The 13,390-nt window shown below is 43.2% G+C and overlaps 1 protein-coding gene across 3 annotated transcripts in view; it reads right to left on the reverse strand.

Moving 5' to 3' along the window:
* The window catches only part of slc4a8 (solute carrier family 4 member 8), a 30,383-nt gene that overhangs the window by 5,781 nt on the left and 11,212 nt on the right, over window positions 1–13,390 (reverse strand). For 2 of the 3 annotated variants that reach the window (XM_070957659.1, XM_070957677.1), the window contains exons 2-21: window positions 13,006–13,087; window positions 11,292–11,444; window positions 10,674–10,809; window positions 9,410–9,570; window positions 6,947–7,123; window positions 6,057–6,148; window positions 5,328–5,485; window positions 5,127–5,214; window positions 4,895–5,041; window positions 4,694–4,794; window positions 3,368–3,542; window positions 3,075–3,208; window positions 2,738–2,983; window positions 2,324–2,429; window positions 1,773–1,934; window positions 1,557–1,670; window positions 1,296–1,457; window positions 923–1,174; window positions 736–804; window positions 28–201 (exon numbers count right to left, since the gene is read on the reverse strand). In XM_070957659.1, the coding sequence (XP_070813760.1) occupies window positions 28–201; window positions 736–804; window positions 923–1,174; window positions 1,296–1,457; window positions 1,557–1,670; window positions 1,773–1,934; window positions 2,324–2,429; window positions 2,738–2,983; window positions 3,075–3,208; window positions 3,368–3,542; window positions 4,694–4,794; window positions 4,895–5,041; window positions 5,127–5,214; window positions 5,328–5,485; window positions 6,057–6,148; window positions 6,947–7,123; window positions 9,410–9,570; window positions 10,674–10,809; window positions 11,292–11,444; window positions 13,006–13,087 (2,889 nt within the window). The remainder of the gene's footprint in view (window positions 1–27; window positions 202–735; window positions 805–922; window positions 1,175–1,295; window positions 1,458–1,556; window positions 1,671–1,772; window positions 1,935–2,323; window positions 2,430–2,737; window positions 2,984–3,074; window positions 3,209–3,367; window positions 3,543–4,693; window positions 4,795–4,894; window positions 5,042–5,126; window positions 5,215–5,327; window positions 5,486–6,056; window positions 6,149–6,946; window positions 7,124–9,409; window positions 9,571–10,673; window positions 10,810–11,291; window positions 11,445–13,005; window positions 13,088–13,390) is intronic. The other variant, XM_070957668.1, reaches the window with a different exon arrangement.

Raw genomic sequence — 13,390 nt, forward strand, 5'->3', positions numbered from 1 at the left:
GGTGGATGTTGGCTGTGATCATCTCACCATCATGGGGAAGACGATAGCAGCGCGTGACGTCTTGATGACCCAGAGCAGCACCAGACAAGTGAGCTGGGTGACAGTGAACAGGTGCACCTTCCTCAAGGGGACATGGCGCAGGTAAATGAAGTCTGGCTGGTGTTTCGCTGGCATGCCAAACAACTTCAGCCGGTCAAAGAACTGAGAAAAGGATGACAACGAACACAGGTGGTGGGGAAGTTAAATACAGAGAGGGTAACGAGAGAAATGAATTAATGAGAGCAGGGACAGATGGCGAATATGGCAAGAGAAAGGGAGTGATTATGAAAGACAAATTGAGTTAGATTGGTCTCGCAATTAACTGTTAGGCCTCTCTGAACTGCAGCAGAATTAATTAGATCAGGAGAGGGTGTAAGAGGGACAGGCAAATTAATAAGAAGCTGGGATGGAGAGGGCAAGAGAACAACTTGGAACATTTTTGCATTGGAATTATTGCCAGCTGAAGTGATAATATAGTAAGAGTTGAAAACATCTGTCTAAATGCCAGTGATTATAACATCTTGCAAATTATTCCTAAGTTTTGGACTGTAGAAAATGAATTCAGCCCTGAAAAGTAGGGGGTGCAAAAGTCAGAGAAGTTCAAATTATATGCATTCTGGCTTTATTGACAAGCATCTGTACCACGCTGTGCTGTAATGTCCCTGTGTCACATTTATGTGTCAGATGTGACATTACCTGGATGCCTTTTAATGAAGACACTCCCATGTAAAGGAAAACACCATACAGCACTGGCATAGGAATGAACTGGAAAAAAAAACATACAAAAGTGAGCTTTTGGTATTTTTACTCTTTGTGAGCGTCACTACTTTGACTAATTGTCCCAGCCAGAGGGGGGCAGCATTGCATAGCTTGTCTGACTAACCTGCAGGACTCCAGTCATGAATACAGAGCAGCCCATGAGCAGGAAGATGACCAGGCCAGTCAGCCTCTGTTCTCTGATGCCCAGGAAGCGAGGCTGCTCTCCTGGAGCCGAGCTCTCTGACTCCAGCTTCAGGCTGTTGACGTGAGAGATGGACAGGACCGTGGCAGCTACGAACCACGGCAAGCCCATGATGGAGCACACTGCCAGCATCACCCCGACCATCAGCAGGTCCAGGTGATACCCGCAGCCCTTCTGCAGAGAGGACAGACAAGTGCATGCACAGCTCATCTCCAGTGTGCGCTGGAAGCAATAGTGCAGAGATGCACGCTCATACGGCAGCTGGATGATCTGAATTTTCAGATTTTTTTCTTACCAGCAGTTTGTGCTCTTTGCGGTTGATGATGACGGCAGTTATCTGTTGGTCCATGAAGATGAGGATGGTGCACAGAAGAGCAGGAATAGATGCAGCCAAGACTGTCCACCATGGGTTGCGCCCGATGGGATTGATCAACCAACCTCGGTCATCTCTGGTAGGCTGGAGGATCCCATTAAAGAGGAGTGAGGCCATGATTCAACCCTAACCATGTTCAGTTTTCTATGAAGATCCACATTATTACTAACATTTCCTCTATACCTGGAATTTGCTGGGCACCTTCAACTTCTGGGAGGGCACTCCGATGACATAGTCGAGCAGAACCATGACAGCAATGGTGAGGAACACTGCAAAGTCACTGATCATGGACCTCACCTGGGCACAGGAGATAACAACTGTCAGTAGTCAGTACTTACTGATGTGGCAGGTCAGGTTTGACAACCCCTCGCTTAGTGAGCAGTCATAATGGTTAATTACCTTAGTGGGGAAATAGCGGCTGGTCTTGAATTGTTTGAGGAAGGCAGACATGAAGAAGGTGGAGAAGAACAAGATGGTTGACCAGAAGAGAACATCTGGGGTGTAGGGGCCATGATGACCACATGCCGTCCCAACAAAGTGGCCCTGCAGACTGATACACTCCTGCAGAGATTCACAGAGGTTATATTAGAACAAAATGGCCTCAGAGGACTGAAGAAAAAACAGAACAAAAGACTGTTTTATCTAAATTATCTGACAGACTGGGAGAGTCTGCAAAGCGGAGAGAAAAAAAACACACAATGCAGCAGTAGCAAGTCAAGGCTTTGGTGTGCACAGCAGTGAAGGGTTAATCGATTTAATGTCCTTGTCAGTGTTTGCAAAGGTCCTTAAGAGAGGTTTGCTGCTCAAGGGAGGGTGAGGGGGTTAGTTGAATGTTAACAAAAGTAAACACGTTGGAGCAAATGTGTGCTATCATGCGAAAGTTACACTTAGATTAAGAAGTGTGTGTGTTTGTGTTTGTCTGTGTGTGTGTTTCCACATAGTTACATTACCTTGACAGTGAGGTTGGTCCAGGGTACAGAGGAGGCTGTGATGTTGCTCTTACTCCACAGCTCTAAGGTTTTATTACTGGGATTATCAGGCTCTGCACACTTACAGCTGCACAGGGAGAGAGGCAGAGAGTGTGGCTCTCAGCGGCTGACTAAAAAAGATGGGCTCACATGGCTTTTATCAGTCAAATTAGGCCAGACACAAAGGTGACTGCATGCAAGGATGTGATCTTAAGGCTTTTGGAGGAGAGCAGGAATGAAGAGACAACAAAGGCAGAGCTGCATAGTGAGAGAAAATGAGCGTATATTCTTCAAGAAGAATAATGCACAGGGAAAAACCCACAATGAACAGCTAAAAATCTGAGCATGCAGGTGAAAGCTTAAGGAAATGAGCACAGTGAACATTTTGTTCCTCACTAGGCCAGTGTGAGTTTGTCCAGTTCGCTGTGTGCATTGAAGGGGTAGACTTCTCCCAGGTGGAAGAGCTTCTCCAGGGCCTCGTAGATGAAGATGAGGCAGATGAGGGCGGCAAAGGCCTCCTCTGTGAAGCGAGTGATGTAGCACACCAGAGAGCTGGCATCTGTGGCAACCAACACCAAACACAGCAGGGCCGTCCACAGGCCGATGCAGGTCCTCAGTGACAGATAGGACAGGTCGTAGTCCCTGATGTGAGACGGGAAGAAGATCAGTTAGCAAAACAAATGTCAGGGTGGTGATGAGAAAAATGTCACAGAGAGGTTGATGTAATACATACTTGCAGAACCTGAAGAGGATTTTCTCAAAAACCAGCACAGGACCTGTGCTACCCAGAATGGTGAGAGGCTGACCAGCAAAGATGGAGTACACTACTCCAGTCATAGACGCACCAAGTAAGGACTCTATGGCACTCTGGAGCACAGGGTGGAGATACAGAGAGTACTGTACATCTAGTGTGTAGTTCAGTCACATCTACAATGTAATGTTAATAATGTTCCAATCACATTGCAGCATACAAGTACAGTGATCAGCTCTGTTTGAGTGTATGTCTGAGTGCGTTTGTGCTCTTACGATGCGTCCCTCTGTCGCCTCGCCCAGCAGTCCTCCGAAGGTGATGACAGGAGACATGCAGGCACAGTAGAGGAAGAGGAAAGAGGCCACACACTGGAGGCTCATGCCGTCCTTAAAGTCACTCAAATAGAACGGAGCTTTCCTCTTGATGTCCAGTATCAGACCACCGAACAACCTGACCATGGCACGCAACAAAAGACGAGATTTAGACAACAATCTGAGATAAACGAGACATGTAATGTCAAGCTGACATATTATGGGTATTACATGATGGTCCAATGCTGCAGAGTCACTTCCATTGTCAAATGAAGTGCAGTGCACTCATCTGCCTTACTCTTGGCAAGAAAGCCAATAAGCATATTTCTAAAGTCAAACTATTCCTTTAAGGGGGAAACTGGCCATTATTTAATCACTTTCAAGAAATGATTAGGAAAAAGTACAAGTATAATTTCATGTCACAGAATTTCTGCTTCTTTTACAGTGTGTCACGGTGGCAGTTTTAAGATGACTCTTTCACTAAGTAAGTAAGATAATTCAAGGCCCTGCACAGCCATGGTCCTCACACAGAGGTGTTTTCATTCATCTGATTTGACCTCTTTCCTAAACTGTGTACAGACTGTGCTTGATCTCCCTTACTTTCCTTATGCACCAGCTATTGGCACACTGAGTTTAGTGACCTTGTGTAATTCCAGTTTAGCTCCACCTGTGCAGAGGTCTGATCAGTCAGAATAACTTCAAACCTGCGTGGATGTGAAGGCTTATTATGGAGGAATTCACACCAAGCTGATTATGTTTCAATTCATGTATCACCTCTGACCACACCCAGAACATTAATGGTGTAGTTGGCTGTCACTGATGTCACAGTATCCTGGTGTACACTTCTGCATCACTGCAGCAAGATGAAAAGTTAAACAACTGGATGTCAGCAACAAACAAGATTATCAGAGGATGAACCTTTAAAGAAATAAAATGAGAGCTGATGCACGTTTGTCTTTCAGGCTGTCACACTTGGCCACTGTGGCTGTCACTTGCTTGTCCCACCTCAGCTGCTCACAAATCCAAATTTAGACTTTGTAGCTGCGGAAGCCGACAGACGTGGTGGTGAGTGTTAAACTCAGCTCCAGGCTTCCACACATCCCTTCATAGAATATAACAAGTGCTGAATACATGTTTGTTTGCTGGCTGTTTACCTGATAGCTTATCCTGACATTCATATTGCATATTTGAACATACATCTTGCTTTTTGACATCTGAATTTGGTGTCTATATTTACCACGTATTATAACGCATATTACTGGAGCAACAAGCCAGTGTAAGTCAGCTTACCTTCCAGTTCTCTGCAGCTCTGGCCCGTGGTGCTCAGCATGTAGCTCTTCCTCAACCTGGCAGGCTGTGCCATTCGGGACTCCAGGCATCTTCCTCTTCTCCTGCAGGCACCCAATAACAAAAATGAAAAAGGAGCTGTGTTTGTTGTAGCCCAAATTCAAACCTGAAAAGCAAAATCTCTGTGTCATCATGGCTGCATACCTGAGAGGGGACATTCTTTGGGGGCTCGATGCGGATGGAGGGGTCCCACTCTCCCGGTGGTAAGACCGTCACCTGGTCCAGGAACTCATCTATCCCTGCCAGCAGGTCACTTCTGTCCTTTGCCTTGTAAGCTACATCATGGAAGATCTGGTCCAGAGAGACGTGAAGCTTAACAGCCTGCCTTCGCAAGAGAGTTTCTGAAGCTAGATTTAAAATAACAGAGAGTTCTTACTTCATCCGTCATGATGGTTGCCATGGAGCGTCCAATTTCATGGTATTGCTGAGCCTTTCCGTCTGGGCCCAGGAGGATGAAGAGGAACCTGATATTTGAGCAGATTATTTAGAGTATGCAAATCCTTCATGGATTGTTGAATTCACACAATTTGATTTGATAACTAAGCCATTGTTTATGTATCTGCAGAGGGTCATCTACCTGGTAGGTATGGGGACCTCAGTGAGTCCAGTGAGCAGCACAGCAGGGGAGAGGCGGACAAAGGCCACGATGGGCCTCTCCAGGAAGTCCAGTTCTCCCACCAGTACATTGGAGGCCTCTGCACCCTCTGGGATCTTCTTCATGAAGTGCATGTCCACCTTGTGAGACAAGACAAGTTAACATCAGAATGCAAAATAAATGACTTCATACCCACAGTGGTAAATATCTTTTAACAAACATATCACTGCATCCTGTAACTGCAGAAATAACAATGCAAACAGAAATGTCTAAGAGTAGATGTGGCCCAATGCCAGAGAACCTAGCTTGCATTTCATTAAACTGCCCAGATATGCACTCAAAAGCCCAGCTGGAAATCAATGGCTGAATGGAAGCTTTTATCTGCTGCCTGGGTGGCTGTCCTCAACAGTCTTCAAGTGATGCACTTTGATCAAGTGTAGTTCTCCGGTTGTTTCCTAGGGGGCACTATGTGACCTAGTTGATGTTAACAGCACAGCAAACACTGATTACATTTTAGCAGAGTGCTACAGTGCATGCATAGAGCTGATAGCCCTGCACAAGCAAAAAGATCTTACACTTGTTGTCAGATGTGTCAGCCTAACTATGCCTACTCTTTGTCTTACACTCACATATTGTGGTCTTTACAGCATCCATCCATATATGTAAACAGTGTTCAGTGAGAAAGTGTGTGAAATAAACCTGCTTGTTCACCTTGCTGAGGTCCACTTGGGTGTTGTCCTGTCCACCACCATTCTTAGCTGGCTCTGTAGCTGGTGGAGGCTGGGGAGATGTGGCTGTCCCTGCTGGAGAGTAAGGGTGTGGGTGTGAGTGTATGTGGTTTGCAAGAGATAATCAGAGTCAGTTCTTATATTTATTAGCCTGTCAAAGTGCTAAATGGAGAAAAAAAAAAAAAAAGGCTTATGAAGGCAGTAATGCTTATCTGCCAATATATCGCCCATTTGCTGAAGAACAGTGAAATGATTTCTTTGGCAGTTTGTCCCTTATCACAGCATCACTTCTTGGAGATTGTTCTTTTCCATGTGTCTGTTACTTAATACACATACTCACCATTAACTAGTTTGTTGGCATGTAAACTTGTAGCATATTGGTTCTTTATTGGTCATTATAACGCATTTATTAATCTCTTATTCTAGGGTTAGGGTTAAATTATTAAGATTGTAATTCATGTACAACAACTTACTTGCATAATATCAATAAAAACTAATTATACATGCTAATAAGTAGCTAGTTAATAGTGAACATGTGCACCTTAATAGAGAGTGTTATCTTTAGTGTTTAGTCTCTTCCTGTCTACTCTTATTCTCTACTTTTATTCCATCCATCATTCTGCTAAAAATCAAATATATCTCAGACTAATAAAATTATAATTCAACTCATATTTATTGAGTTTGCACTGATTCTGTAGCCAGATGTCCAAAAGTAATTCTAATTTAAATCAATAAAACTGTATTCCTGCATTTGATTCATACCAAAAGGTGATCTGTGACAACCGTTTTAACTCTATCAACCTGAGACGACGCTTGTCCAGAAACGTGTTTGTGCAACAAGCGTTTGCATGTGTTGTACAGCATCAGTCCCACCTGTCAGATGGGGCTCTGACTGTTTGCGGGTTCCCTCTGTGATAGAGCGTACGATGGGGATCAGGTTCTTCTTCTTCTCGTTCTGGTGGTGGTGTCTCTTCAGCAGGGCCTCGCGAACCTTCACTCTCACGCTGTCGTCCAGCTCATTGGATGCCTCCTGGTGGTCCAGCACCATGTCTGCAGCACACAAACAAACAAATGCACACATGCTCATGTTACTAAAATTAGACTTTTTAAAACTTTAATCAATTTATAATCACCAAACTTTGCACGGGAAAAAGCTAGTTAATAAATATCCCAATGCTCCAACTATAGAGCTGTCCTTGAAAAATATGCTTTTTCCTTTAATTGCTGCAGTTAAAATGTCCTAATCTCCTCAGACATCTGTCTGTATGTTAAGGGAGTGCTGAAAGAAAAGTGTTGGAGGAGGAAGGTCAATATGTGTCCAACATATCAGGTCGTGTGTGACTGCAGAGAATAATCAGCATGTCTCCTCTCTCACCACTTCTGCTCTCCTCCCTCTCTCACTCCTTTCTTTTTCATAGTGACTTGCTGAGTCAACACTGGATGTCTCCTTCCTTCTTTCCTTTCCTCCTCCACACTCCATATCAATTTACACTCACACACGCACACACACTGCAGCGCCTTCATTCATTCTGAGCACACTTCAAGGCCAGCGCTGATGTGTTCAGCTTAGCGCCAGTATAATCAGCCTTGTTAATAAAGACTGTGACAAGAGAAACGCACAAAGAGCCTGAAATTGAATAAAAAACTAACAACTGGTAAATCTAACGTAGCCTCGTAATTTGAGACTGCAGCAACAGCTCTGCCTTCTCCAGCGTATCACTTGATGTCCATCAAATAGTGTCGATAAGAATTGGTGTATGCAGCCTCCTTTATTGTTTTGTTCACACACGTTATGTTAATTAACAGTTCCTGAAATTTTTAATAAAGTAAGTTACATTCTAATAGAATCTGACAGTTATTAGTCAAATGTCAGACTTGAATTGATCTAAACTTATTAATTGAATTATCTGGACAGCAGGGTGGTGAATAGAGCAGGCACAATGAGCTTCGACCACATCATCTGTGAAGTGTATAGATCTTATTCCTGTTATTCCGTTACAGTCTTAATGAATTAGACTCTGGTAATCCTATAGCTCCTTCAGGCTGCAGATGTTCATTCGCATGTTTCATCATTAAGGTTTTGTGTGTACTCTGTGGATAATAAAGACTAGAATATGCTTTTTATACAACCTCAAGTATTTTCTATTGCATCCTCTTGGCCGCAGTTTGCCACACTTCCAAAAATAAACAAGTAAAATAAAGAAATATCTTTTCTGTCTCCATCTCTTCTACCAGCTTGGCTACTGTTTGGGGCCCAGGTGCTGCTGGCAGGAGTCACATGGAGAAGAGAGGAAAGTGAGAAGTGCAGCAGAGAGCTGGAGAAGAAGAATTATGGCTGGCAACAAGGCTATAAACCCGTCACAATCTGACAATGAGGAAGACAGACGGATGGAGAGCCTTGAAACATTGGGACCTTTCATATGTGCGTGCGTGCCTGCGTGCCTGCGTGCCTGCGTGCCTGCGTGTGTGTGTGGATGGACGGCAACATGAAACATAATTTGCAAACTGTTCTTTGCGTTTATTCAAATCTGTTCCATGATTAGATTGCAGGAGACAGTGTAGTGAGGAGAGCTGAACCACCTGTGTTTGCATTTGTAAATCATCCATTCACATGTCTGTCCCACTGTGGTCATTCTGTCACTCATGGACACACGTGTTCAGTGTGACATTGGTCATGTGCTTGCATGCAAATTACAGGTTCATAGTTAATTGCATATGTGCATTCAAATGCGCGTGGAGTAGGGGCAGCTTCATATAACTGCAGATTTGAATGCAAATCAGGTTCAACAGAAGTTCAGCTGCAGTACTCCAGTAAAACACAACCACCAAGCAGCCACACTGAGCCTTTAGAGGCACTGCTGTACTGTGAGTATACTAGACATGTTGTGCTTCTTTATGTTTACATAACATGAAAGTAATTTAAAGTAGGTTTAGTCTTTCTTACGACCGAAAGCTTGAGTCTGTGTGTGTGTGTTTCTGCATTCAGAATAATGGTGATTCAGCCTCGGCCTGCCCCTCGTGTGTCTCCTCTCTTAGGAGGACAAATCGATTTGTAGCACACATCCAGCGGGCACCTCTGCTGAGATATAGAGCCTGTTTTATATCAAGGAATTTAATATTTTCTCAAGGACAGGGGCTAGAAGCGACTTGAGAGCAGGAAAGAGAAAGACAGGACAATAAACAGTGAACTCATATATCCATTTGAAAAGCCAGTCACTTATACAAGTGATAAAAACTGATTTCTCACAACATCATCCAGAGCTTGCCTTGTTTCTTCAGGATAGATAACAATGTGATACTGAGATATTAATAAATGTCAGTTGGAAAAATTCTCACCCGCAATCTCTTCAATGCAGTCAGCGCGCATGTCAAGCAAGACGCTGCCATTGATGATGCAGCTGCGGAGCTCAAACAGGCTGTGGAGGGACAGAGTAGCGACGTAGGGCTTGCTCCACCTCTCCCCGCCATCCTCCACATCTTCCTCAAACTTCAGCCACCTGCGAGGTAAAGACAAGCAACAGAGCAGACTTCTCAAAGCTGAATTTTGGACTTAAGTTTGGAAGCAGGTAGTTCATTATTCCTTTTATCTTGTCACTTTAGCTAATTTCTTAAGACTTAAAAATGCTCTTAAATGTCAGAGTAGATCTGAGATGGCTGCAGTACAGAGACAGAGGTGAACACACACCTTTTGAGATATGTTCTAGAGTGACTATATGAAATATCATTGGTCATGAAAAATACACTAACAACACGTCAAAAAGAGATATATTTCATTCAGAATAAGGTACATTTAGCCTATTATTTGCATATATTTGAACATTTCATAGAAGGTTACACTAACTTTTGCATATATTAGTTTGGATTTTAATTTTATAAATATGTTTGATTGTCTCACATGTTTAATACCAGTGAAGATATGAAGGATTTTGAAAAAAAAAAAAAAAAATTTCCTTTCCTTTTTGGAAATTTCTAATTGTGTTATTACAGAATAAATTTAAGCATTAAGAATATGGCAGGTGGAGCAAGAACTCTTGTCTCTTGTCTTCATTGTTCTTAAAATGTTATTCTTACACTTCGATGTAAGTAGAAGTGAGTTGATAAATGTGTCTGATTCTTTTCACTCAGTGAAAACCCTTCATTCCCAAGGCTGGTCTTCAGACCATGTAAACTGTAATCATTTCAGGTTTGTTACAAGCCCAGATCAACACAGTGCAGACAGGAAAGAGGGAGCATTAAATCTTAAATCGAACGATGTTTCCCACCTCACACACATGTCATTTTACACCTTTTCCTCCCAGGAACAATGCTTTTGAGGGAAACATCACCCACACTATAATATGAGGGAAGGGTTTGACATTTGCACGTGAAACTGGTATTTGGCATTTCAGCAGCATGAATGAGATCACAGCAGTGTTTTCTGTCACTCTTCTCTTTGGAGCTTTGAACAAACCAATCAAAAAATGATCTCCACTAAGCTTTAGATGTAACTACCACTTGAACACTTGTTCCTCTTCGTAACAGTTGAGCAGCAGAGCTGCCGGGCTGTCAGAAGCTTTATTTCCTAGCATCGTTGCCAGCAGCTCCCAGAGGAGATCCTGACCTGGCTGTTTCTTTCCACTCAGCATCTTTGCCATCTTTCACACAGATCTCATCCAGCTCGGTGAACAGCTCGTGGGCCACGTGTTCAGCATCCTCCTCAGTGCCCAGAATGAACTGGACGCGCTGGGACGGCGTGTCTGATGAAGTGAGAGGATGTGAAGGGAGAACAAGAGGTGAACTGTTGTTCACTTTCACAAACACACACAACACAGTTTACTTTGTCAGTACATGCCTACTGGGACCACACGCATACACACATACACACACACACACACACACACACACACACACACACACACACACACACACACACACACACTGGCTAGTTCCTGTTCTTGGTAACTAATTAGTGAACTTGTCAATTTTAGCCTGGAGTGCCGCATGATTGTCTGTGTGGTGCCAGTATTGATAAGCTTTGTTTCACAACCACCGCCTCCTCTCCGATGGATGTGCAAACACACATACATGTTCTTCACTGAGCTGTGACCAACTATTGTCTATTGTTTCTCTCTCTGACAGATAAATGGCTGGATAAGCTTTCAAAATGGCTGGATTTGAAAAGTAAAACACACTGTAGCCTAAGAGGAGGTTTTGTGTTGGTGTGTTTTGTGTGTGTTACCATGACTGGAGGTGGTTGTCTCAGTTTCCTCGCTCTGTTGTGTTGCGAGGCTTCCTGCCCTTCTGTCTCTCTTGCGATGCCGAGAGCCATGAGGCTTGTGGTGACGATGACTCTGCCTGGGCATCCGAACCCCAACAAACAGAGTCCTGTGGCCTGAAAAAAGATGCGAGAGAGGAAACGAGTTATACTGAGTGACGCTTTTTTGGTACCTTTAGTTTGTGTCTGTGCTTGGTGCACTTATTTTTTTGTGATGTTTATCTTCTGTTAATTTGACAGTTTTGCAGTCTGCACTTTCAAAGATGTCTGTCTGACTATCAGATCTCTTTTAAAGCAGACACACATTGTGGAACTCATTGGACACTTTGTTTACACCCAGCACAGATGACTGTCCTGTCACTGGGTTTGTCCACTCTCTATGAATTCATACACAAGTACATTTCATTTCAATGTTGTTGATGAGATCATTTAAAATCACGGATAGCTGTGGATGAAACTGACATTTCCTGCATCCCACAACAGAAGGAGAAAAAAGAAGAAGAAAGGAGAACAAAGCAGAAGAGGGAACTGCTCATGGGGGACGGCAGAGTGGAATAAGCTGCGCTGAGGTCACTCAGCTCAAAATGATTAAAGTAACTGAAAGTGAAAGCCATTAAACTGAGGGTTAGGTGTTGGCCCAAAACTCCACAGGGAGATCAGCAAACAACACTCTGCTTCCTGTACCACATTAGTCTCAACCACGACTGCCGTCTGCAATTTTCATCAGTGCATTCAGTGTTGAACGCACCGTGAGAAGAAGAGACTGAACGCATGTTACACCATCAGTAGTTATTTGAGTTATTTGAATAGCAAATAGCAGAAATGAATAGCAGTAACTTTGAAAATTAAAGAATTAACAGCTGAAATCATCAGAAATAATAAAACTGATGTGGTAAATTGTTAGGAATAAAACAGAACAAGAGTTTTTCAAAGCATGTGTGTGATACAGAATTACTGAGCTGCAGCTGACTGTTTCATCTTTTAAACATGTTTTTATCCTTCCAGGAAAGTGATAATGGACCAAGTGGTACACACACACACACACACACACACACACACACACACACACACACACACACACACACACACACACACACACACCCCTAGCTGCGCGCACACACCCACAAAAGAGCTGTAGAAATGACTTGCAGACGTGAAGAAAATGTTGCTCCATCAAACTACTTTATGAAATATATATGACAGACAGTAAGTGATCTGTCGTCAGCTGAGTCAGATCACCTGTGGTATCAGGTAATTAACTCAGGAGTCCTTAATCAACAGCAGCTTTACAGTACAGGTACTTTTCTTAAATATGTCCATTCATAACAAATGAAAGTCTTCATGCAAAACATCTGTTCAGCTCAAAAAATATGATTCTCAGTTAGAGTTTGAACTAGAAAGCAGTGCTATGATATAGGAACCAGTTTACTCCTACTGAAAAGCAAACTGCAGCTGTGAAGGTCGTTGGTAAGTGGGCACAAGAGCCCATGTTGCCAAGAAAAATATAGACAATTTTGTTGGAGCTGAAAATGCAGCAATGCATATGGAAACCCTGAGATATCTCTGCTTTCCGTGCTTTAAGGAAAGGAGAAGGAACCACATAAGAATAATCACATGAAATATTCCACATTGAGGAACTTTAAGTAATAGGTTTAACTGAGCTTTGCATGTTACTCACCTTCTAGTTCCTCCTTCTCATAGTGGATGTTCAGTACTGAGCTGGTCCCTCCCTGGTCTACCACCACCTCCTCATCTGGCCTCTGATGGAAACACAAAAGACAGGTAAGTGTAATGTTACTGTCCTTTTTACTGATATTCAGTGCAGAGAATATGTTTCTTTTCTCTTTTCTCTGTCTCCTGCAGCCATATTGTTCTTGTGGAAAAGTTCAACTTTGTCGAACACCATCAGCCTTTAACGATCAGTCCGTGAAAGGAAACCTGAAAGGTCAGTATGTCCTGAAGTATCCTGTTAAACACAAACTACTGACACTGTAACAGAGCCACTAATTGGCCAAACTGGTAAGAGCTTTTCAACAATGCTCATCAAATTCCAGACAGTCTAT

Source organism: Chaetodon trifascialis, chromosome 3 (genome assembly GCF_039877785.1).
Source record: "Chaetodon trifascialis isolate fChaTrf1 chromosome 3, fChaTrf1.hap1, whole genome shotgun sequence".
NCBI lineage: Eukaryota > Metazoa > Chordata > Actinopteri > Chaetodontiformes > Chaetodontidae > Chaetodon > Chaetodon trifascialis.